Source organism: Nothobranchius furzeri, chromosome 12, assembly GCF_043380555.1.
Source record: "Nothobranchius furzeri strain GRZ-AD chromosome 12, NfurGRZ-RIMD1, whole genome shotgun sequence".
In the NCBI taxonomy this organism is placed as follows: domain Eukaryota; kingdom Metazoa; phylum Chordata; class Actinopteri; order Cyprinodontiformes; family Nothobranchiidae; genus Nothobranchius; species Nothobranchius furzeri.
Window position 1 is genome coordinate 40,284,563 of NC_091752.1, and position 26,091 is coordinate 40,310,653.

The 26,091-nt window shown below is 42.7% G+C and overlaps 3 protein-coding genes across 3 annotated transcripts; 1 reads left to right on the forward strand and 2 right to left on the reverse strand.

Moving 5' to 3' along the window:
- Positions 1-689: 689 nt before the first annotated feature.
- On the reverse strand, positions 690-3,247 carry LOC107376114 (cytochrome c). The gene is made up of 3 exons (XM_015945053.3): positions 3,109-3,247; positions 1,761-1,935; positions 690-1,649 (listed from the first exon to the last, which is right to left on the reverse strand). Exons 2-3 carry the CDS (start codon positions 1,927-1,929, stop codon positions 1,504-1,506), a joined length of 315 nt encoding a protein of 104 aa, XP_015800539.1. The 5' UTR covers positions 1,930-1,935; positions 3,109-3,247; the 3' UTR covers positions 690-1,503.
- Positions 3,248-3,477: 230 nt separating this feature from the next.
- On the forward strand, positions 3,478-10,912 carry rbm45 (RNA binding motif protein 45). The gene is made up of 11 exons (XM_015945051.3): positions 3,478-3,806; positions 4,060-4,182; positions 5,606-5,732; positions 8,535-8,639; positions 8,725-8,895; positions 9,059-9,179; positions 9,562-9,652; positions 9,823-9,980; positions 10,064-10,139; positions 10,219-10,344; positions 10,633-10,912. The coding sequence occupies exons 1-10, from the start codon at positions 3,531-3,533 to the stop codon at positions 10,333-10,335; spliced, it is 1,365 nt and encodes a 454-aa protein (XP_015800537.3). The 5' UTR covers positions 3,478-3,530; the 3' UTR covers positions 10,336-10,344; positions 10,633-10,912.
- A 225-nt stretch (positions 10,913-11,137) lies between these two features.
- zc3h15 (zinc finger CCCH-type containing 15) lies at positions 11,138-21,593 on the reverse strand. The gene is made up of 11 exons (XM_015945054.3): positions 21,387-21,593; positions 17,781-17,882; positions 17,522-17,624; positions 17,247-17,399; positions 14,494-14,585; positions 14,082-14,264; positions 12,967-13,047; positions 12,799-12,864; positions 12,595-12,711; positions 12,058-12,193; positions 11,138-11,987 (listed from the first exon to the last, which is right to left on the reverse strand). Exons 1-11 carry the CDS (start codon positions 21,459-21,461, stop codon positions 11,806-11,808), a joined length of 1,290 nt encoding a protein of 429 aa, XP_015800540.1. The 5' UTR covers positions 21,462-21,593; the 3' UTR covers positions 11,138-11,805.
- Positions 21,594-26,091: the final 4,498 nt, after the last annotated feature.

Here is a 26,091-nt window from a genome sequence, read left to right on the forward strand (position 1 = left end):
TGTAATATAAAAATTACAACAATTAATACCAATAATGTTCATAAATGTCTATCCTTGTATTTTTGCAAGTTATGTTTTATTGTAATCACATGAAAGGGATTACCTACATTTATAGTTCACAATAATTACTTGTATGTCTTTAACGGGGTTTTCCACACACTAAGTTCAAAGCTAATATCCGGGGTTTACAGCCTGACAGCTAAATTTACTTAGCCTCTCTGGCAGGCCTCATGATTGAAGACGCTCCTGTTAGCTGAGCTTTGGACAGGGGTGGAGTGAGGTGTCCAGTCTGGTCCTGAACTGCCTTCAGCTGGCTCAGTTCCCAGACTCAGCAGCAGAGGATCAAATCACAGCGACAGTAAATGAGCAGGCGTGGTAACAAAGTTGACCAAGTCCAGACTCACAAAACGGGATTGTCACTTTCACAGAAATCTCATGATTATTTTTATAAAATCTATAAAAACTTTGAAAATCAGGCCGATGACCTGAAGTTTAAGATGCTCTGGTTTGATCAGAAAAGACCCCAAAAGGCAATTAGACCTGTGTTTGCAAAGTGATGTTTATTAAAGTGAAAATGATTAAACCTTATCACTAAGGCAATAAAAGTTTAACTATGTCCTGTTTTACCAGTTTGTGAGAGCAGGAAGGCTGCTGCTGCAGAGAAAACAGAATTAAAGAACAAATCCACGTTTGACTTTTGAAGTTTTCCTTTTATTGATCCTTTAACCGTTCTGTCCACAACCAGAAAACAAAGCTACCAAGTCATTGTCTTTAAAACAGTTACCAGTAAAATAAATAAAACCGTTTTCAAACCTGTGAAACCAGGTGAAGTCCAGATGGCACCACTATTTTCAGTAGACTGTTAGACATAATGACTGTATGCCATTTATTTCAGTCCACCTCAGTGTGTTTGGTGGTTTTAAAGGCAGCAATAAATATTAAATACTCCACATTTCTTAGCTGTGAAATGGCAGATCACTTTGTGTCATTGTTGGCATGACCTTTCTGAAACGTAATCTGAGACGGGCTTTAAAACAAGAGCTCATGATGGGCTCTTCGGGTGGTATTGTCCAGATTCAGTCGGTGCAGATCCAAGGTTGTTTAAATTAAGTGGAGCGTTTCCTTCAGACTCCATCTGAACACTGGGTAGCAAACTGAAATTCAGCACTAGATATCAACATCTCCACTCGATTCATTTCATAGGTTTCATGTTAAGAGTCAAACGTTGTCGAGAAGAACAGAATAAATGAGGTCAGCACTTAAAAACTATGTGAATAGCATTTGTTAGGACAGATTCCAAAAATAAAGGAAGTGCATTAGTTTTATGTTTTGTCACTTGTGCCATTTTAATTAGGGCAAATGATCCTTGGCATGAAAAGCTGACCCCCCCCATGCCAAACAAACCTTCTGCACAGGTGGCTAAACATAAAACCCTATTGAACATGAATGACGAGAAAATAACCACAAAAAGACCATTATTTGATGATTGCCTCATTTTTTTTTTCACGATGTGGCTGACTTGAGGTAAGCAATCAGGTCCTGGCGCTCTCCCTTCTTTTTGATACCAGCGAAGATCATTTTGGTCCCAGGAATGTACTTCTTGGGGTTTTCCAGGTACTCCATCAGGGTGTCCTCGCCCCATATGATGCCTGGAAGGGAAGAGATAAAAAAATAAGTAACGACAGATTCATAAATCAGTTTACAATGAACACAAGAAAACTCAGTGAAGAGTTTGTTATTCTGGGTCACCCTGAACTGACCTTTACTCTTGTTGGCATCTGTGTAGGAGAAGCCCGCTGCTTGTCCCGTCTTACGCCCCATCAGACCCCAGAGGTTAGGGCCCACCTTGTGCTTGCCTCCCTGCTCGACGGTGTGACACTGAGCACACTTCTGGACGAAAACCTTCTTTCCTTTCTCAGCGTCACCCATAATCAGCTGGGGAGACCCAATGAGGGTAAACAGGACACAGATGTGGAAGAAAGACATAAATGTGAACGGAAGTTCTGTGATTTCATTTGACCTTCAGTGTTTAGAGGTCATTTGAGGTGACATTTCATTCTACTTTCACTATACACCCCAATGTAACAAGTTATGCTATGCCATCACATTGTTCAGGTTAATTTGGGGAAACCTGAGAAGAAGACACCACAAGAAGTCAAGCCTTTTGTTCCTGATAATACTCAAGATTGCCACCACAGGACAACACAGGAATTCAAAAAGGTTGGCCTGGTTTAGGGTAATTAAGGGTAGACTTAATGGTATAAAGTTAGCTAAGGACAGCACGGGTGGTTAAGTCCTGTGGAAAGCAGCCAGCATTAAAGATCTTAGCTCGAGGGGGTTAAATGTTACTTCTGTGAGAGGAACAACTGGTGCGGAGTCCGATGAGAAATGGAAAACGGTCGACTTTTTAGATCAAATAACGACACTTAGTTATTACTACAACTTTATGGGGTGGTTTCAAAATGAGCTCCGTGTCGATCTTCAAGTGAACTCTGTCCATTTGTTCACTACGCTTCAGTGGACTTTTATCTTCACATAAACTATTCAGTACCTACATGCCAATGTTGAATACTAACGACAAGCGGATTGCTAGCTTGGCTGAAAGGACTGCGGCAGGTTGTAGCTTCTGGTTTGGGCACCACCAAACTGTAATTAGTCTCGTTCAGGAATAAAATCACCGTTCATAAATTAAACTTAACACGTTCTGTTTCTCAGATCACAGACGACCGGCTTTTTTTTTAAGTTAGCCGGCCAGCTATCAAGATTAACCGGGTCTCCACCTTCATAAGGCCGTCAAGGATGCTTCAATGTCGCTGCCACGCGACGCTGCTCTTTAGCTGCTGCAATTTTCCACGTTCTCTTTAGAACACACTACTGGGCAGAATGGGTATATTAAACAACAATTCGAAAGACTTAACAGCCGCATTACATTGTTATAACAGGTTGGGTTTAAACGGTAAAATCTACGCAAAGAGAGTAATCAAGTTATTCACCATAAGCTAACGGTATGCCTTATTATCAAATAGTTCTCAGACAAATTTTGTACATGTAATCACTGACTCAATCACCTTCTCGTCATGTTTTTTATATAAAGTACAAAATAATTACCTTTGGGTTAAACTATACCGGCTCAAAACCTCGTGGGTGTAGGTACAAATTGTTCCTCTCAGCCGACAAGCGGTTACTGGTGGCTGACGTAAGGAAGGTCACTTCACTTAAGCGGCACCGGCTTTATACGTCATCACGTAGTCACGTGTTGAAAGTTCCCTCCACGCGCATGTTGCGTTCTTACAAATGGTATTTTCAACAATTCTGACAAAAATTCCCCCTACAATTTGCCAATTTTAAAAATGATAAGATGTTATTAAATAAGATACACTTTAATATATAAATAAGTGGAAATAGGAATACTTTTTTCTCAATATTTAGGTAAATGAAAGATAACGTTTATGCTATCCTGACGTAAATAATTTTGTCCGGGGTACACCTGAAGGTAGCTCCAAACCACTGAGACGTCGGAAAGATACAAGATGGAAGAAAGCTCGTGGAAACAAATGCCGGAAAACCTTGAAGATCCTCCTAACAGTCGGTTGTTCTTGGTAGCCAGTAGGTGTACAACAGAAGATGAGCTTCGGGAAAGGTTTTCCAAATTTGGGGAAGTTCAGGGAGTCTGGTTGGTTAAAGACAAACAGACAAAGGAACCTAAAGGCGTCGCTTATGTGAAATTTGCGAAGTCTTCCCAGGCATGCTTGGCCATGGAGGAAATGCACGGAAAAATGCTGTCGGATGGGTCTAAACCTCTTAAGGTCAGGATAGCCGTCAAGCTACAGATATATAAGTAAACAGCAGCAGTATTTTCAGACAAGGTTGATAGGCACGAAACAGTTAGCGTAGTAGCTAAGCAGCTTCTGGTGCGTTCGTACGCAATTTGAAAATGGACAGTTATTCTTTGAATAGTTATAACGTGGTTTATCATCTGTTCTACGTGTGAATGTGTTGTTACTAAAGTAATGGATCATTACCAGCAGTGTTTGACCTTTTGCGTTTTGTTTTGTGTAGGTTTTCATTGCTCAGTCACGCTCGTCAAACAGACACAGAGATGTAGAGGATGAAGAGCTGACCAGGATCTTTGTCATGATTCCTAAAACATATACCGAAGAGGATCTCAAAGAAACTTTCAAAGTAACTTCACCCAAGTTTATATTTATCAGCTGACTTCTTTATGGAAAAGCTGGGATGCAACTGAACCGTTTTACCGCTTTGAGATATGTGTCAGTCCGGGGTTTTAATCACAAGGTCGTGCATTAGGAATACAAATTCGGTTTCGTTTGCTCCAAATTACCTTTTTTATCCTGATTGTATTTCATCAATCAATCAATCAAAGCTTTATTTATAAAGCGCCTTCCGCAACCCTGTCAGGAAGCCCAAGGCGCTGAACATGGTACAGTAGAAGTACAAATATAGTGAATAAATAAAAAATAAAAGCAATTCAGAAATAAAAGCAATTCAAATTACAAAATACAAATTACAAAAAAAGGTGAAACATTGTAGTACAGGACAGATGGGTAAAACAAGGGATAAAGTCTTGAGTTTCATGCTGTAATCTGACCGTGACCCATAGACAGAGCTCAGTTGTGGGGTGGAATCTGTCTTTCACAATGGCTCTGCAATGAATCGAACTATGTTAGGACCAATCAAAGCAGTGATCAACGTGATATACTTATCACTTCGGATGTCAATGAGGCAGTCCGCCATGAAGAAGAAGCAAATGCATCCATTTTTCAAAACAAAGGACCTCTGTCTGCTCATGTGTCAAGGAAAAGCCCGAGTCTAAATCATCCAAAGTTAAGGCCAAGGCTGGTTCAAACGAGCATTGTTCCTGAACCAACAACATTTTTGTAGTTTTCCTTTGTTGCAGCTCTGGTTCCAAGCCCACCCACCTGAGAGCGCTGTAATTGGCCAGACCTAAAAAAAAAAATGGGACCAATGGTAAACCTGCTGAGGCTACAATGGAGTATCCAGACAGACCTGTGTTGCTTCTACTGCTATGATTTGTCTAGTTACCTAAATAAAAGTTAGAGCAATAAAACAGAGTAAACAAAAATGACAATTTTATTGCCCAGAAATAATTGAAGGAGTTTTGTTCTTCAGCTGCTTCTCTATAATTTTCATCATATCACAAAAAGGCCTTTAAAGTAGTGATGCACCAATATGAAATTTTTGGACCGATATATTAAGATCACTGTTATGGTTGATAACGATATTTGCCGATACCGATAAACTTAAATTAATGCGTCTAAAATCAACAGATTTTGTATAGGATGAAAAAGATTAAAGCTGAATTTATGTTATGTACACACAACACACACATTTACACTTCAGAGGTGATTACAATAACTGTCCTGTGACTAAACAATTACACATCACCCCCCTCACCCTCTGAAAAAGGCAAACAAATGGAGACGAGATGGAAAAAATATTGGTTGTTAATATTGGCACGGTTTTATTTATCGAACCGATATGTTAAAAAATGACTAACATCGGCCGATATTGATGCCGATGTATTGTCCATCCCTACTTTAATGTCAGTCTGTCTGTTTTTCAGGTGTATGGAGACATTGAATATTGCATCATCATCAAAAACAAGACCACTGGTGAAAGTAAAGGACTCGGCTATGTGAGATACTTCAAACCTTCTCAAGCCGCCATTGCAATAGAAAAGTGTGACAAATGTGAGTCTGTTCATAGTTATGTTCTCGGCTCACTAAGACTAGAACCGGGGGGATATCGACTCTAGATTTATTCTTAAAGGTCTAGATTTATTCTTAAAGGTCAACTTTACTGATAAAACATTTTTAAATGATCATTTCTGATTACAATGGGTCACTCTGAGTTTTTAATGCAGGCTGAACATGAAAATAGTCTCCTACAACTATCTCCTGCATTAGCCTCTGATAGAAAAAAGACGGTGAAACTCTGGGATTCGAAAAGCCTGGCAGATCTACATCACACTGTCACTTAACATTCATGGACTCACCCATTTTGACTCAAGACGGGGAAGGCTGTTGTTGGGTTAGCATCTAGGAAACAGCAGAGAACGTCTCTGCTAGTACAGCTAATTGTTAGCATTAGCAACTCCACCACACAGCAGAACTCCAGGCTTGTGTTGTTAGAGAAGATAAAACATCAACGTTGCAAAGCAAACTGAGTCGGTAGTAGAGGCACATTTCTGTTAGCCAATCAGAGGTGAAATGTCCAAATATCAGGAAGTAAGACTCCAAATTCTGTCATCTGAAGTAGTGATGCACCGATATGAAAATTTTGGGCCGATACCGATATCCGATATTAAGCTCACTGTTATGGCCGATAACCGATATTGACCCTTTGCACCGACGTCACTTAATCACGTGGGTCCACCATGGTGGACGGCAAAAGCATGTAAACAGTGAGCAACACGAGTACTAAACTAAGGGAAACGTAGAGCCTGAAATTGTTTTTGCAATCAAAATAAAAACAAAACTCCAGCATTCCTTCAACTAGTTCATGCCCAGTTCAGTTATCAGATGAAGTAGCGCATCTAGCTGGGGCTCATAGAGAGCGGTATGCTAACTAGCTTACCAACGTTAGCTTATGTTCTCTCTGCAGCTGTTCACCGATGTAAACATGTTGCTGACTTTGCCTAAATTCACAGCTTTTCATTTTACACCAAAGCTGATTTTTTAAAAGTCCGGATCCCTACCAGCTTCTGTTGCTGGTGGTGTTACCGGGTTCAGCTGCTGCTCTCACACCAGAATGAGAAGATCTCTGAACGGCGACGCTCATATAAATAATAACGTAATTTTAACACACGTAATTATACATTGGAGCTTTAATATTGTTAATAATTGTCTCGATTTACCCTACAGAGGACCGAGCGCAGCCTCCATGGTGAAATACCCATCCATCAGGATTATCAATAACTAGTATAAACACATCACATTTATCCCTGTCCCTGTCTTCCTCATGAAATAAATGAACGTTAATCTTACCCGGTAAAAACATGCTCGCTGCAAATCTGAGGGCTGCTAGTCCGCTTGATTGATCGCTGCAGTTCATCTCCGTCCTCAGTCTCCATCAAAGTTATTAAAAAAACAAAACGAGTTGAGTTTACATCTGTCTAAAGTCTGTTAGTGCAGCCAACCACGCAGCAAGCTAAAACCATTTTACTGTCAAATCAACTAAATAAAAGTGATAAAAAGCCACAAACTGGCTTGTTTTGACTAGCTTCACTTGAATTTCAACGGGTGTAAACTGTCTTTTTGCCGTCCATCATGGCGAAGGCGGTGGTCTCATGAGTGGCGTGACGTCACGTGCAAAGGGTCAGTACTTACATTAATGCTAAAATCAGCAGATTTTGTATTGAATGAAAATTATTAAAGCTGAATTTACGTTATTATGTACACACACAACACTCATTTACGGTTCTGAGATGATTCTTTCACTGTTCACATGACTAAACAATTACACATCACCCCTTCACCCCTGAAACAGATAAACAAATGGAGACGAGATGGAAAAAATATTGTTCGTTAATATTGGCCCGGTTTTATTTATCGAACCGAAAAAGATATGTTAAGAAATGACTAACATCGGCCGATACCGATATTGATGCCGATATTGTCCATCCCTAGTCTGAAGCAGCTTTCTCCTCCAGCTGACTTCTATGTTCTGAAACAGGCGCACTAGAGCTTTTTTCCCCTCAGAGTACGACTCACAAGACATTCATTCCTACTAGAAACCACTGCAGATGTATTAAAATGAGTAAAGATGACCTTTAAAATTCTAATATCGGCTGGTTTCATGTACAACAGGTACGCTTGTATTCGTTCAGCTTTAGAGTAATTGTAATATCAACTTTTTTCCACTTTTTGTGTTCCTGAGTCTTCTGCACAAATACATTATAGGGCTGCACAATATATCGCAAATATATCGTTATCACAATATCAGCATGCGCATAATGCATATCGCAAATATTGCAATGAATGGTCAGCTCAAATGTTTGCTACACATAATGCATTCTGTTAATCAAACTGAAGCATGATGTTTTATTTACCAATCAAATGGAGCCCTTCACCCATTTGGCCAATTAGGTGGGTTCTCATAGGTTAGATGCCCCGCCCCCGAGGCAGGCGGCACTTAAATTTGATGGTTAGCAAACACCTGAGTTAGCTGTTTTATGCTCTTTCTGCTGATTCTGCTTTTCCCGGGATCCACTGATTGCCTTTTCTTGTTCATTTTCTATTTTACTTTCCTCAAATCTTTTGCTTTTCTCATTTTTATGATTTTGTTGTCATTTATAATTTCTTTGTTTTTGATTATTTTTCCTGATTTAAGTTTTTATTTATCACAAGTAATATCCTCATCGCAGCGTTAATCACTGTTATCGCATATCGCAGGTTTTCCTAATATCGTGCAGCCCTAGCACATTAATAACATATTTAATGAGGTTCTAGTTATGCCTTCTTGGTGTAGTCAACCTAGCCTCTTGCCACCAGCTTACAGGGCCATCCTGGCTGAGCCCCGCACCAAGTCCAACGTCTCTGAAGATTACTCCGGAGGAGCATGCAGAATGGATTATTCCAGCACTGCCAACCCCACTGGTCAGCGTCCCTTCCCTACATTGACGTCTTATTTTCAGAAATAATTCAGAACGAGTACATTTCTCTCCTTGTCATTTTCTTACAGTTGATCTTGGGAACTACACGGCCATGGACTTCCGCAGCAGTGAGATGACCAGCACCCTGATGATGTCCTCGCGGGCTGCTCTTTCCCAAGAGCAGGTGTTTTCTCTCTTCGACATTATTCCTGGCATGGAGTTCTGCGATCTGCAGAGAGACCAGTTTGGAATTCTCAAAGGTAAATGGTGAAACACAAAGTACTGGATTCAGTCAACAAAGATTCATAAACTCTGTTCAAGATGAACTGTATTGGAACTGTTTCGTATCACATCAGACATTTGTTTGCTGGTGGACTCCATACTGAGAGGATTTCTATTAAAACTGGTTGATTCTGTGCCCAGGTCATGCGTTGATTCACTACAATAATCTGGGATCAGCGGTTTATGCTAAGGAGAAGCTAAATGGCTTTGAGTATCCCCCCGGTAACAGACTGCAGGTTTATTTCCACAACGACGGAGAAAGGTGGGTATAACAGGTGCTCGCTCTCACTTAAATGTTTAAAACGTGACGAACATTTTAGTCAACAGCTGCAGAAAGGTCAGAAATCACCTTTCAAGGTTAATAGAAACATTCATTTAAAAAAAGAAAGACTTAAGTCTGACCTTCTCTGCATGTCCGTTTGGCCATAATTAATTTCTTATGAAATATTCACGAGTGAATGGGACCTCAGCAGCAGCAGTGGTCCTGTTTTACGCTGGTGCAGGAAGGCTGCCAGCTTCAGGGCAGATCCTTCAATCATATAGACTCTTGGTTTCACACACCAGAGCGATTTAGATCAGCTGCAGGGGTGGGGCTTTTTGGTCAGGCAGCAACAATCTGAAGACGTTTTTGTTTTTGTGTGCAGTCCCATCAGTCGGATGTCAAAGCAGTGTGTTCAAGCTCAGATCATGTCCTGCGGGTGGAACGGAAGCTCCTGCAGCCAAGTGAGGAAACCTGTGAGTTTAAACCTGAAACACAGGGTCGCATCGGATAAACTCGTATTTTATCCCGCGAACCGTACTTATACGGTTTGAAGTTATGTTCTTGTGATTGACAAAAACCTGAAGTACAGCAATGGTCCTGAAAGTTCTGCGTGTCCAGATGATGAGGTTTTTGTCTCCATCAGAGCTACTCTTCATTCTCCACATCGTCTCGGATTCAGACAGAGGTCAACCTGCCATCGATAAAGAAGCTGGCTCCAGCTGACAGCAGGACCAAAGAGCGCTTGTTTGTGGTGTTTAACCCCTCCCCTCTGCCCCACGATGTGCTGGAGGACGTCTTCTGGTAAACATCTCAAACTCCAGACCACATTGTGAATGATCCAAGAGCACAAACCACCCTTAAATAATCCCACCGTGTCTCTGCAGTCGCTTCGGATCCCTCATCGAGGTCTATCTGGTTTCAGGGAGGAACGTCGGATATATAAAGTACGCCGACAAACAGGTACGTTTTCATTCTGGGATGCTGGCTGAGCTTGTTTGTGTTTTCCCATCATAACCACTCTGTTCTGCTTGTGCGTCAGTGTGCCGACGAGGCCATGGCAGCGCTGCACGGCGAGGTCGTTAACGGAGTCAGGATGAAGGTGATGCTGGCGGATCCGCCCAGAGAGGAATCCCACAAACGCCCTCGTACCTACTAGAGCGGAGCGGTAAGTGTCTGCTGCCAGGACAGGTGTCGAACTCCGACTCCCTGGTGTCCCACAGGTTTGGGCTCGTTTCCTGCTTCCGACACACCCGATCAGCTGTGTGGGAGCAGAGAAACCTCACACCCTGGAGGTGGACATGTTCTGTAGGAGAAACTGATGAACGTATTTGAATGATGTGGTAAACGTGATGTAGTTTGTACTCAGAAATATTTAAATTTACTTTTGAAAGCAACTTTGACAAAAAGCCTGCGTTTGGGTCTGTCAGTAACGCTGCAGCTTCTTGTCCCCCAGGCGACTGTTGTCCTGACACAATGACACCAGACCTGACAGACCAGACATCAAGACCTTCTCGACCTCTGACCCGACCTTTGACACCTGCTTGACTCATAAGCAGTCTGAACAGCAGCATGTATGATTCTCGTTTAGCAGATATTTAGCCTGCTAACACATTCGTCAGGCTTTAGTGTTGCTTCTTAGATGTTCCGTTTTCTTTAGAAAGTTTTAAAACAGGATTTGCTGAATTGTAATAGTTTTTTTTCCTTTTTATCCAATAAAAGTGAACCGAACACTGCTTCTCGTCTTTTATTCTTGGTTATAGAAATGATGTCTGATAGTTTGTATTAAACGTCCCATGACCTGCTGTTAGAAGAAACTGAACGTATTGAACCTCACATTAACACGTGAAAGCTTGTTTCTGGATTTATTCCCTCACTAAATCCACGCAGATATCCATGTAGAGCTTTTATTCTGAACTGGTTTTCTAAAAGCTGCTGTTGAATCAGAGGAAGCCACACCCTGAATGTACAGATACTTTATTTCGTTTGGAGGCAACCCATGAGAACATTATTTACAATCCCAGGCTAGCAAGAAGCACAAATCAGGTAGGGGGGGGGGGGGGGGGGCAGCAATCAGGTACAGCTTGGATTTATTTACCTCAGTTACACGAAACCAAGTCGTCCATTTTCATTTAAGCATCAGATCTGCTAGGAGGACAAAAGTGCGTCTTCATGTTAATTTTGGCGTAGGTGGGTGAACAGCTGATGCTGCTCTTTTCTCCTGCGAGTATAAAGATGTCTCAGGTTTGTGACGTTAGAACTTTAAATCCTGTAATCTGTGTGAAAATCACAGAATGCAACACTAAACTGAGGAGGTACAAAAGCAAAGCAAGTCCAATTAAATGAAGGTTTAGTGAAAACCAGCAAAGTTTGTCTGGCAACCAAATGTGGACAATCTTTGAATGGAAACCGTCAGATGGACGGCGACAGGACCGGCCGTGAGTCCGCCTGAAGAGCACGGCCATGCTGCTGAGGGCTGATGCGGAGACGGGCAGTGATGTGACAGAATCAGCCTTTATTACTGGAGTCTCTGAAAGTTAAAATCAAACGTCTGGTCTCTTTGATGTGTAGCTCCATGCATCCATCACTAGTTCCACTAGTCCATCCCAACTCCTCCTCACACGCTCCTTCAGTCTTCCAGACCCAATGTGTTCAGCTCCTCGTCCAGCTCCTCCAAATCTTCTCCCGTGAACAAGTTTTCATCCACCGGTACCTCTTCTTCATCATCCACTTCTCCATTTTCCTCCTCTCCCTCTGCTCCTGGAAGGCCGTTGGATTCAACGCCACCACACGCACCGTTCAGCTGCTCCTCTGCAATCGGAGAAAGGGATTTTGGTATTTCTGAAAACAACAGAGCAGGTATACCAGATGTTTTTCTCACCAGGATCCTCTTTAGCTGCGTTTGCCTGCGTTCTGGAGCTGAATCGGTCTGTAGACGCTACAGTGATGCCTGTATTGTCCACCTCTTGGGGAATAAAACGGGATAGGTCTATGTCCTGGATATTTGTAGCATCAACCTGAAAATTAAAAGGTCAAAAAGTAGATTAGTTCAATGAAAACAGAAACCACACTTCTGCTAGGCTACAGCTGACTTTAGCCGAGCAGAAGTAAGAAGGGTTTTATACTGAACAGCAAACCTGCAACGTTTACTTTTAAGAGAAAATGACCGTTTTAAGAGATCAAAATGCACATTCTAATATTAAAACGATGACTCTTTACTTCAAGGCTCATAAAGTCCGAGCACGTGTCACCTCTTCTCTACGGTTTCTGTATTTTATACCAAATCGGTTATTTTACAACATTTAAAGAAAAAGCAACTCACAATGACACTTTGTATTTTCTACCGTATGCTCTTGATCACCAAAGCCTGTGGAGGGCAGGGACGTGCAGACAAACACCTCCATGTTTTTATAATTACCTCTTCCTCCTCATCATCATCGTCCTTCATTTCATAATCATAACGAGAATCATCAGCTTCATCGTCGTCATCCTCAATCAGCTCTGGGCGGAACTCGAACACTTCACGGCCGCTCACCTACAGCAGCACGTAAACAGGAGGACGTTACGTTACTGAGGCCTGCATCACCACTGCCACTAACACAAGGAACAACACACAACTCACCACTAGCGACTTTCCAGCTTTAAAATCTGCTTTCTTCTTCTCCATCTCCTCCCTCGCCTTGTCCACCTGTAATCACCAGCAGCCGGTTCGGGGTAAGATTCGTGTTTCTGCCTCTAATCATCTGAACTTCTTCCCCAGAACAGGCAAGCTGCTAAAACACATTCTGACCTTCTCCTGCCTTTTCCTCTTCTTCCAAGCAAGGAACGTCTCCAGTGTGATCCGAGTTACGTTTGCACCCAGAGCTGCACGCTGCAGACAGGGACAGGCGTCAGCACAGGACAAGGAGAAACTTCCAGGTCACAGTTAAGCTGGGCGGACACTGTGCGACTTTTTCACTCGTAGCCGTCAGCTTCCGCTCAAACTGCACGACCCAGTTCTTGGATGCGATCTGACTGCTCACACTGTACGTCTGGTAGCAACACGTCGGCCCTAAAAATATGCTAAAAATAGCAGTTTTTACGCAACACGTAATTTGCCTGTTGCCTGTTGAGGAAAACGAAATAAAGAAAGTAAATCTGTGTTTTGTGATCTGTTTAATTTGACATGAACACGACAAACACGCTTTCTTGACAATCTTTGTGAGTAAAAAAAATGTGTAGAAATTAAAACGAACAGCGTGTGTTATTAGGGAAATAGCGAGCGAGCGGCGTTGATGCAGGATGAGCGGTTCTGATACTTTTTGGGTCGCAGCTGCTCGCAGCGCCGCTTCAACAATGCAATACCCTCACGAGGGACGAGCAAAATATTAAACACGCCAGAAGTTTGTGCGAGCTCACGATTGCTGATCGGTAGCTGGTCACGTGGTGTTAATTGCCTCTCGTAACCCCCTGTACACTACACGACGCTCAGCGCAAAACTCGCCCCGATCTCGTGGATTCTCGCACGAGTGGAAAATCGGCTCAAAAAAGAGAAAAAGTCGCACAGTGTACGCCCGGCTTAAGTCTCACGGGGAAATGTCCGATTGATCTGATGGTCCACGTCTTTAGAGAGCACGCTGCCGCACTCCGGTTTTCTAAAGATGCTTTCAGGTAAAACTGCTGTTGGTGTGTGGAATAAACAGCCATCTGTATGACTCCTAATGTGGAATAAACAGTTTGTTCTGTTGGCTGACATGTGAAGGATGAGCAAACCAACATTTAAAAAGATTTTGCCATTGTTCCCACACCAGCTGGATGACAATATTTGGAGCAAATTCTACTTGAAGGATCAAGGTGTTTTGATTTAAATGTTAGTTTATCACCTTAAACCTCGGCCATCTTTAGTGCGGTGCTTCTAGTTCTTACCTCGTTCTCTATCAGCTCCTCTAGTGAGATCCCCTCATCTTTCTCCTCCTTCTTTTTGTCCTTTTTCAGAACGAAGCCAGGCGGCAGGGCATGTCGGTACATGCATGTGTCGCCCCCCGCTGGACACACCCAGAACCAGCCATACTTATTATTCTCTATGGCTTCCAGGAAGTACTTACATACCTGCAAGCAAACAACAAGCATGCCATTTTTGTCTAAACAGCAAAGAATCCACATTTTTGGCTGAGTGGTTGTTTCTGATCAGAGTATCACAATGAAATGTTTCATTTTCATATCAGGCTTTTCTTCTTTTTGTAGCTTTTCTTCCAGTTTTTCTAGCATCCTTTTAATTATTACTCTCATACTTGCCGTGTTTTAAACTGACAGGCAGAAATCACAAAAACAAACGTACAATCTGAGTTTTGGCCTTCTTCTTCTCAGCCTCTCCGTGCTTTTTGTTGACCACTTCCTCCAGCTTCTTCTCATCCCAGTTCTCCATAGTGTCTGCACAGAAGAACAGCTCGTTAAAACTGGTGGCACACGTCCATCTACTACTCTGAGGATTTTAAAAAAAGCTCTGCTTGGTGGTTAATGAAACATGTTGCCAACCAACAAAAACAAGACCACAGACACAGGACTTCCACCTCTCAGCCACACGTTTAATAAAGACCAAAGTGAGACAGCTGCTTCTGGCACAAACTGCTGTGAACGACTCCTGGCTTCAACTAGGGCTTATCAATTAATCAAATTTTAATCAACATTAGGATTTGGGTTTTGGACAATTATAAAAACAAAATGAGACGATTATTTGCGCCTTCATGATTTACTCCGAGTTGCAAATCGAGCGGACCTCTCGACAGTAAGTACCGAGAGAACAACCTAGAAACATTTCTGGTAACTCTTAGCTACCTTCTGGATAACTGTTGTCTATATTTCCTTCAGGTTAGCAAAACACCCAGCCTGCACTTCGGACATTAGAAATGGAACGATGTAGGGATGTGTCGGTCTGAACGGCTCTCAGGCCTAGCTCCTCAGCCACAAAAAAATGGCAAAATGTGCACACACACGCACACACACACACACACACACACACTGCCCCTGATTGCAGGGAGAGGGGTGGCACAAAATGCCTGGGACAGTTATTGCATTAACTGATGGGACCTGTACATATTGGTAGGTACAGATCTGTTAGAGAAGAACAAACAGCACTACAGAAAGGTGAGATGTGTGAAACCAGGACAGGCACCAAGATTTAGACACATTTTAAAGAGAGACTGCACACCATCAGAAAATGTAACTCTGCCAATAGCCAAGATTTGAAAAATGCCATGAAAGTGGGCGTTGCAAGGAGGCACAGAGTGGCATGGGCAAGTGTGGGGAATTTCCATCCTGGGAGGGAGGGGGAGTGGGAGGAGACTGTACCGATGAGTGAAACTGTTCCAGCCCCAGCCAATCACAAGTTTAAAATGCAGTAGCCACTGTTCTGCCACAGGGGGCAGCACTAAGACGTTTTTAGACCTAGATTCCAGATTTAATCAAGTTTACACAAACTTGTCAAAAAATGCACAGAAACAGAAAGATTGCATTTGTTAAGACCCAATTATACAATTCATAAGCAAAAAAAATGTTATTTTGGGGTTTAGTTACTCTAACTACAGTGACAGAGTGGAATACACACAGGGAAACGTCCAGTGGGCTCTAATAGTTCAAAGTTAATATATATTATACAGGGTTTTTCCTGCTTAAATTTGCATGGCGGCCGCCTGAAAAGTCCCCACCATCCTGTTTGTTCTGCATCCTGCAGCACTGTGGATCAAAAGCGCTGCATACAGAAGCAGGAAATATGGCAAGCCATTGTAGTACATAATTAAACACTTCTATCTTTGAACATAATTTGAACTGGATTATTGCCAGCCCGTACATAATAGACATGCCACCATTACATTGTTAACAGCAGAAATTAAATGTTATTAGCATTTCCAATACAAATGCATGTTAATGAAATGCATTATATTTTACTGGGTATATTTGTGTTACTTTGACTAAGATGAGTGTTATTAATACAAACCTAAAATGTTACTGAAATGTAGGTCAAATATATAAACATTAACTATATCAGATGGGAAAAAGGGAACTAACACTAATATAATGCATATTATTGAGCCTTTTATAATATTGAGGCAGTTGAATGCTCAGAGTACGCATGTGCTGGCGCATGGTCAGGATGGTACCACCTCTGCCTCAATTTGAGCCAGGAAAACCCCTGTTTTCATTTAAAATGAGTTTGTGTTTCTCTCTGCTTAAAATCAGTTCCTCACACAGATTAATAATTCATCTCTGAGAAACACGTTGCTACTGTACACACTCCTACAGCACCACTGGATACGACTTAATTATGCAGCAGGTTTCTATTTTATATTATAACTGTACTGTATGAAACTCTTTTGCTGCCAGTATTTCCAAGATATTTTTTATCAAACTGGGTCTTTATTCAGTACGCTCAGCCTAAACTATAGCCCTTTATACAAGACACACTGTGCTGGCAAATCCACAAAACATTACCGCAACAGTGTCTCATAAACGCGCCATGCCGGCATGGCATTGGGTAGATTGTAAGGATTTTGTTCCGCTTTGTTTGGTAGTAATATTGCTGTAATGGTCTGTCTTATAAACGGCTATTGCGCCATGACGCAACAAAGGGAGGTGTCATGATGCCATGGGGACTTAATGGCGAGCTCCGGCCGGCAAATATATGGAAAATGAAAGTAAGCACTGACAATAAGTTTTGCTTTTTGAACAAAATCAGCTGAGATGGCAAACTGGAGCACCGCAGCACTCATTGAGTGTCTCCCTTTATGCCGCCATCACCTAATCTTTTATAAAAAGGACACGATTGCGCCACATTACCGCCACGGTCCGACCACTTATAAACGACCTACGAGTCCCTGATGCCGCCATGTCGTAGCGGCAAATTGACGGCATTGTTTTGTAAAAACAGCTATGAGCAAGCGCATTGGCTCTTGTATACTAAGAATCAGCAGCCGTTTCTGTGATAATCATGTTTGCTTTTCTCATTTATCTTTTCCCTCTGATTGTGTCCTATACAAAAATGGAAATCAACATGAATTAAAAAAGGTGTATTTGTTGCGTTTGCTAATTACTGACCTTTTTCCAAGTCCTCGTCTCTTTCATCCACATAAACGCTTCTCTTCTCACATTTTCTTTCCATGGACAAGTCATGGCTGAACTTACACTTGTCACCTTTGGTACACTGGCCCTGCTTGAAGAACGCACACAGCACCGACTTTGGATCGACGCCTGCATGAGATGGAGAAGAGGCTCAATAACATTTACCCTGATCACCGCTCAAACCCAGCAAACACATAATTATTTATTTAAATGATAAACAGCTATAATGAGAGCTCAGCTGTGTTCGTCACCTTTGCTGACTTTCTGGGCCGCCACTACAGGTTTAAACAGCTCGTTGAGTTCGTCCAGCTCTTTCTTCTTATCGGCCTTCTTACTCGTCTTGTCTGCATCGGCCTGAACACAAAACAGGAGATTACTGAATGGATTCTCAGAGATTTACCAGCAAATAGGAACAAAAATAAGCAGACAAACATCTTGCCTGCCGAAACTGACAACAACAAATAAATGAACTGTGACAGAAAAAGACCCTTCAGACAAGAACGCACTAACCTGTCTGGCACTTTGCTGTCCATACTTGACTTGCTGAGTAACGTTCTTAATGAACTTCTGCTGCTTGGCCCCTTTCTTGTTCTTCAAACCAAAAGTCTTGTCCTGAAGAAGAAAAATTACATAGCAAAACAAGTTCTAAAAAGGTTAAAACCATTATTTTTAAGTGAATTTCACCACAGATACAGCACGATGAGCTGATTATGTGTCTCACACACACAACAAATCTGACATGAAGTAGTCTGTTCTGATGGGTTTATGATTGTGGGTTGGTTTCACTACACAGCATGTAGCCCTTTCAGTAATGGCTGCAGGTTTTCACACATCATCTTGGAGTCAAGTTACAGGTCCTTCTAAAAAAATACCCACTTTTACTTCCCAGATAGGAATTTTGGGTTTTCATGAGCTGTATGCCAAAATCATCAATATTAGAAACACTAGCTGCGTTTTCATGTGGCAAATTTCCTCAATCCGATTGAAATCTTGGCTGATCGGAATTTCCGAATCTCTGTTCACATGGACACGAACTGAAATGATCCGATCATGCCGTGCGTACATATGCACCAAGCATTTAATCCGATTAAATAGGTTGAGCATGCGCAGAGTTGCCTTTCACGAAAGAAAAATTGTAAACAAACGCCATGAAACGAAAAGAAAAATGTAAAAACAGAAATAACCATTCTTCCTGCTTTCCTGATCCATTTATTCAATTTAATAGTTTTATTTAGCTCATAGAAGTTACGTTTTCTTCAGTAAATAACTGCAGATATATGCTTTGCTGCATTTTATTGTTGATTAAAATAAGGGAGGGCTATGTCTGCCTCTTGATCAGCTGGTCCGCAGGTCTGAATTGACAGCTGTTGCGCTGCGCTGCGCCACAGAGCGGGGGTGGGGGGTGGGGGGGTTAGCCTCATGTTTTATTACTGAGCTCTGTTGTGGCTTATTATTAATAACATGTGACGATCAGCTGAAACTGTTGAGAAAAATCTGTTCAAACAAAATAACAGAAGATGTTCAGAAAGTTTAGAAGCCTGTGTTCATCATTAACGAACCGCATCTCAGGTCATCTGCGTTTACGTGCTTTTAACATGGACTTTACTGTCGTCCAGAGTATTTAACCGAGGACGTTTTTCTACCCAACATCAGCCTCCAATCAGGTCTGTAAAACCCAGATTATCCTGTGTTCTTTACAAGCGTGTCTCCATCACCTGCTGCAGAAGCTGCTGTGTTCAAAGCTGACAGAAACGGGGATCCGTGCGCTGCAACCCCCACGATAAACCCGCGTATTTCCAGTACAGATTTGAACATCTTTGTCGAATGATTTGTGCAATAATCAGATTTTTATTTTACTTCCACAAAATGCAAGTTCTGAATTAAATATTACTGAAACGGGACGTCTTGTCGTTGGATTTAAAAGCTGCCGCTCGTTAATTTCGCTGTCATTTTTGAAGTCAGGCAGTCCAAATGACAGCGGAGAGGCCCGCTGGCTGTTGCACACATGCGCAGTGGGCATTATTTTACCCCAACAATCCGAATGGCTGTGTACATGCACGTCAATCGGAATGAAGAACGGAATAAACCACCTCTCTCAATCGGATTGAAATTTCAATCCGATCGGGCCGAATCGGATCAGAATATTCTGATTGACATGTTTACATGCAGAATTTTCAATCTGAATGGGCATTCAATCCGATTAAATATGCGCATGTAAACGTGGCTAATAAAAGGCTTGAACTACTTCAGTTGTGTGTAATGAATCTAATATATATGAAAGTCTAATGTTTATCAGTCCATTACAGAAAACAATCAACTTCATCACAATATGCAAATTTTTTTAGAAGGACCTGTACATTTGTTTGCAGGACATAACTAAACCAACTAAAACCATTTCTAAATTCAACGGTTCAAATCATTTGGTAAAAAATTTAAAGAAATTTAAAATCCACCTCAAAGCATCCGTAATCTTTAGTTTTAAGATAAATGTCACTTGCCCAAATTGTATTTAAAGCAAGTTACTGGATTTAAAGAAGTTGTAGTTGCTGTATAATTTTTTTTTTTTTTTTGATTGAGTCAGAAAAAGGTAGAATGCCTTCTCCAGGTCAGGAACGAGGTCCTGCCTCAAGTCGAGGAGTTTAAGCATCTCAGCGTCTTTTTCACGAGTGAGGGAAAGATGGATCGGGACACTGATCGGTGGATTGGTGCTGCGTCTGCAGTGATGCGATCTGCCGTGGTGAAGAGAGAGCTGAGCTGGAAGGCAAAGCTCTCGATTTACCGAGTCAATCTACGTTCCAACCCTCACCTATGGTCACAAGCTTTGAACATGATCATGGATGCAAGCGGCTGAAATGAGTTTTCTGCAGGGTGGCTGGGCTTTCCCTTAGAGACAGGGTGAGAAGTTTGGTAATCCGGGAGGGGCTCGGAGTAGATCCACTGCTCCTTCATAACAAAAGGAGCCAGTTGAGGTGGCTTGGGCATCTGGTCAGGATGTCTCCTAGTCAGACGCCTCCCTGGTGAGGTTTTACTGGGAGAAGACCTAAAGAGAGACCCAGGACACGCTGGAGGGACCATGTCTCCCTGCTGGCCAGGGAAGGCCTTGGGGTTCCCCCGGAAGAGCTGGCCCAAGTGGCTGGAGAGGAGGAAGTCTGAGCCTCTCTGTTTAGCTGCCCCAGCAACCAGACCCCAGATAAGCAGCTGAAAATGGATGTATAGTTTTTGACAAAGTAACATGTTGGAACAATTACCAGTTCACATGGTGTCACACCAACATCTTATGAGATATTTGTTGTGATCTGAACTCATTTTCCTAGAGTTTAGTGTATTTCTCAAATGCAAAATAGTTTTCTCCTAAGATGACAACTGAAAGACTTCACTTCCCAGCATTAAAAGCACAGAGAAACAAGGTCAGATATAAAAACTTCCCTACTACATTTATCCAAACGTATTGGAGTGATGCTTACATGAGTTAAAGAAAAACTGACCATCTTTCCCAACTTGTTGAAAATAAATGTTGAATTATCTCATGTGAATAAATCAGAATTAGGATAGACTGTGTTGACTTGTCTCTTAATGAATAACATGGAAACATTACAACTATTAATCTGAACGTCAACACGTCAGTGACGTGGTCTCCTGTCTGTGCTCATTACTCCAGCCAGCTTCTCCAGCTTATCTGACTGCGGCCTGAACTCAGAAATCACTTAAATAAGCAGCCTGGTCACGTTAACAAAGCAGTTATAACGGCTACCTAACTTTATTCTTACCTGTTCTGGTCAACACCTGACCAGATAAGACCCATTAAGCGTCCACCTGAGCCATTTAATGCATAAAGATGATTTTCAGGTCATAAAATAATTACTAGAACATGACTGAAAGATAAAAAGCTACGCCGGACAACTTGTAGGCCCTGCTATTAGCATCTATGCTACACGAATCTGTCAGCTTCATAAGTTTTAGCTAATAACAGCAGAGAACGCCACAGTTAGAAGTTGCATAATCATAGTTTACACACAACCATAACCAAAGGTCTGGAGGACTTTACGCGTTTGGTGGCTTCAGTTTGGCGCTGAGCTGAAACCAAACGCCGACAGGCTAACTCGTGTATTTTTTTACCTCAATGATCTTTTCCTTTTTCTTCTCCTGAGTTTTTTTATTCCCCGCGGGCTGGGGCGGTTTCTTCGGCGGCATGTTGGCTCAGGAGCAGCGGTGGGAAGTAAAAGTGGGTAAAACTACTAGAAAATAGGTCTTTTGGATGTGAAAGCAGCCCCTCATGAAGCAGATGTTACTAGCACTCGGCAGCAACAGCGGCGCCGTTTAGGCCACACGTGAGCTGTTGATGTCCTGTTGCGTCATGGCGCACCCGAAGAGCAGGATGGGAGATGTAGTTTGCGTATGTTAAACTCAGAAAGACGGTTTATAATATGAAACGACACTACAAATCATCTAAGTGTGTTCTCGGGTTGCAGAGGCAGCAGCAGGGAAGCCCAGACCCTCCTCTCCTCCTCAGCCACTTCCACAAGCTGCCCCAGAGTGGCCCAGACTAGATCCAGAATCCCCTTATGGGTTGACCTGGGAGCAGGACCTGCGTTTGGCCTGGCTACTTGGGCTCAAGCCCTGAATGTTTTATGAAAAGACTAGTGCGTGTTACGTGTGTGTGTGTGCGCGCGCGCGTGCGTTAAGTCCCGGATCTTCTTCAGTCCTAAATTCACCCCTGCCTGGGGGCCTCCTCCCGCCAGCAGGACACACCCAAAATACTTCTCCCGTGGCCTGACCAAATGCCCGAACCATCTCAGCTGGCTCCTGTTGATGTAGAGACGCAGGCGTTCCACTTGGATTCCCTCCCAGGTGCCCCACTCCACAACCTCAGGCTGAGTCTAGCCAGTACAAATAGGTGGGCCCCATTTGGGACATATGTGAGCGAGCTGTATGGGTCCCACCATGGTTTGTCCGCGGTTTCCATGGTGGCCCCACAGGGGTTTGCCCAGAAAGATCTTTACCCACGTAGATTTTAACAGGCCCTACATGGGTTTTCAGAGGGTTTCGAATCTTTGTGGGTAAACCCCTGTGGGGCCACTGTGGATACTGCGGGCAAACCCTGGTGGGACCCATACAGCTTGCTCACATATATTCCATATAAGGCCCACCTGTGTGTTGGCTGGGGAAACTTGGCTGCTTGTTTTCACAATCTTCTTTCTCCCTTACCACCACAACAGACATGTTTATCCAATGCTGATGGATCCGCCTCTCAATCACCCGTTACTTCCCTCATGAACAATAACCCCAGATTTTAACTTTGCACTTGAATCAGGCCTTCTCCCTTGACCTGGAGTTTTCTGGTCTTGGATTTGGAGGTGCTGATCCTTATTCCACTTCACACAGGGCCACATCATCCACGGGGTGACTGGGCTCAGAGGTTTAGGAGTTTACCCTGTAACTGGTAGGTTGCTGGTTTTAACCCAGACTCCATTTGTGTCAGTCAGAGCAAGACAAGTCACCTTCTTGCCTGCTGGTGGTGGTGGGACGGATGGACAGCAATGATAATGCTGCAGTCTGTCAGTGCGCCCCAAGACACCTGTGTGAATGTGTCTATGCTGCACTGTATTGTAAAGTGCTTTGGAGTCCTCTAAGATGAGACCTTCCTGCCACCAAACACTAAACCTCCCACCTCATGGCTGCAATTGTAAATCTTGTCTTGTAAAGTCTGTAAATCCTAACCCATGATAGTTGGTCCATGGTGGTGTAATTAACATGCACACCTCCTCACAATGCCTTTCTGTTCCAGATACAGTCATGGAGCCCCGGGGATTCATTACAGACCTTAAAACTCAGACTCATCCCTGTACGATGTCGTTTCCCTGTTTAAACCACTGGCATATGCTTCATACCTTCATCCTCAAACATTCACAGGAGGCTACTGGATGTGTTCACATGACTTGTTCCTTTGGATTGTGCCAATGGCATGTACTGAGTTTGAAAAAACATTGAAATGTTCCGCCTTTTTTCCTGAAATCAGCTCCAAAACCGGCTGAATTGAAAGGAACTCGTCTCACTCAGACGCAGTTTAGATACACAAACATCTAGATTTAAGAGTGTTGATTTATGAATTTTGTCACTGGCTCCTTCGTACAAAAAATATTCAGCATATCACTTGATTCCCTTTTAGTTTTTCTTTGACGTTTAAACAATTTTCTGTATGTGTGTTGCCTTGTTGTGCTGATGAAGCTGCTGTCTGTCAGGGCCAGCTCGTTCTGCATCTCTAAACTTTCTTGTTGTTCTTCTCCTTGATGAGATGGTCATTCGGATCCTTACATCTACTACTAGTGTGCTCTCCTGTAGTTTTCCGATCACCACGTCTGGTTGGTTAGCTATCACCTGCTTATGAGTCTGGATCTGGAAGTCCCCTCAGTACCATCACTCCGAGACTGTGCTAAGGTTCTGGTCCGTCCGTCCAGGTGATTAAGGTGATTAGTTATGGCATTCTGCTTTGCCAGCCTCCATCTTTTATTACCCTGTTATGTTACACCGTTGCTTGGGTCCTGTCTGATGTGGTAGACCTCTGGTCATCTGCTTCCATGATTAGCACCTCTGCCCTGTTATTCATGCTCTCATTACATCCAGACTGGACTATCTAAACTTGCTTGTCTTTGATGTAAACACGTCCTCTCCTGAAACTCACATATTACCCCTATTTGAGCTGATTTACTCTGGCTTCCTGTCCTTTATTGGATTAGGTTTAGATTATCCTCTTTTGTTTTAAAGCTATTCATGACTTGGCTCCCTCATGTCTGTCTGAGCTGATCACCCCCTACACCTACACCCCCTTCCATGGGCAGAACACCTCCTCCTACAAATACCTGGAGCGACCTACAAGGCTTGCAGTGAACCCGTTGTTCGTTTTGATGTCTTTAAGTTGTGGAACAAACTACCACCGGAGGCGAGACAGTCCCCTTCCATGACCGTCTGAAGACTCTCCTCTTTAACTTCACTTTTGGACATTGATGTGTTGAAACTTTTGTGCTTCGGTCTTAGGTTTTAGTGACGTACCTGCTGTGTTTTTATGTGCTTTTATATTTAGTTAACATGTAGTTTAATGTGTCATTAATGCCTTTGTTCTGCACTTTGGTCAGTTGTCATGCTGTTCCTCGTAAAGTGCTTAATAAATAAACCCGACTTGCCAATTTCTCAATGTTCAAGACATGGTTTATCTAGCCAATAACAGAGTTTATTTATTATTTATTTTGGAATAACAACAAAAAGGAGTGTGTCTGTTTCTGTAACGTTTCTGAAGTGGGAGCCAATGCAGATTTAGAGTTTGGCCTTTAGATGTCAGCGTTGCTGCAGCTTCCTCTTTGGTCAAGCAACAGCAAAACGTTCAGATGATGACTAATATGTGCAATAATATTATTAGGTATTATTCAAACACAGGATGTATATCAGAATAAAAACACCAACTATATACTGGATTATTTTTATTACTCTATGTCATCATGGTTGGCCTCTTTAGACTGTGGTGATGCTGCTAGTCAGTTTAAAAGACTCCTACTGATCCAGGAGGGAACCCCCTCCCTCGGTCATTTCTGTATAGTGTCTGCAGCTTCAGTGCTGTAAAAGAAAAAGAAAATCTTAAATAATAATAAGAGAAGCTACAGCACAGCTGCAGTCACATGTGTTTCAACTCCTCCGAAGTAGAAAGCCCCTTTCTGTGATCAGAAGTGTGTCATGGCTGCAGGGCAGAGAGCCAACCAGCAGGAGTTTTACCGCTTCAGCTGCTGATTCAGCTCCATTTAATTAGATTTCACTTAAGTTTCTAATGTAATTTCATCTGGCACATTTGAAATATGTGGCCTTCTTCCACATGCTGCAGCAGTTCAGTGGTCAGCTCATTCTTCAGCGTGTGTGTGTGTGAGTGTGTGTTGCCCAGCAAACCACGACACAGCTGTGACTCAAAGTGGGTCGCACACGCCTGCTCCTTTCGGGCTCCCGTTTGCTCTTGTGTGCTTTAATGAGCGTTGATTTTTTTGAGGGTCAGGGACAACATTTATTCAGTTTGGGTGCACACATAATGGCAGTGCTGGAAGTGTGCTGTAATGAGTCCCAGAGTGAGACAGAATTTACTCAAGTAATATCATCCCTGGTTGCAAAAGTGCTACAGCGACGTGCGTGCACCGTCTCTGCTGCCATCTTGCAAGCTCTGATGCGACTTTGTTTCATTTCATCTGCCGCGGAGGTATTTATTCATAACGCGTTTATCATGCATGGCACCTTTTCGGCGTGCAGCCTGAGAATGGGTGAGTGTGTGTATTGTAACCTATATTGACAACGTGTCTACTTACTGCATGACTGAGGGCTTGAAAGAAGAAAGGTGTGCAATATTGCCACAAGCAATCTTTGCCTTTGCTTCTGTCTCGCTCTTTTCTTGTTAAGATATTTTGAGTGTGAAAGCTGTCTAATAAATCACTACATCTGCTGCAAGAACACTTTCCACAGTGCCTCTCTTCATATGCATCCAGACATTGATCTTTTCCACAGAGGGCATGCGTGTCATGTGCACACATGGATAAAGGTGCTTCAATCCGATGCTGCAGCAGACGTAGGAAAACATCTTCTGCCTAATTAGCAAAGCACAACAGTAGACACTCTTCCCTGCTGAGGGAACTTGACACCTTACAACCTGTCCAGGTTCATTTATTTCAGGTAATAATCAGAAATGTCTTGGTATGAAGTCTGGTTCAGCCTCACATTTTTCCAAGGACAAATAGCAGCACCTGGACTGCTCTCCCGACCGCCGGGCAGGTCATTGGCTGTCAGCTGTTCCCCG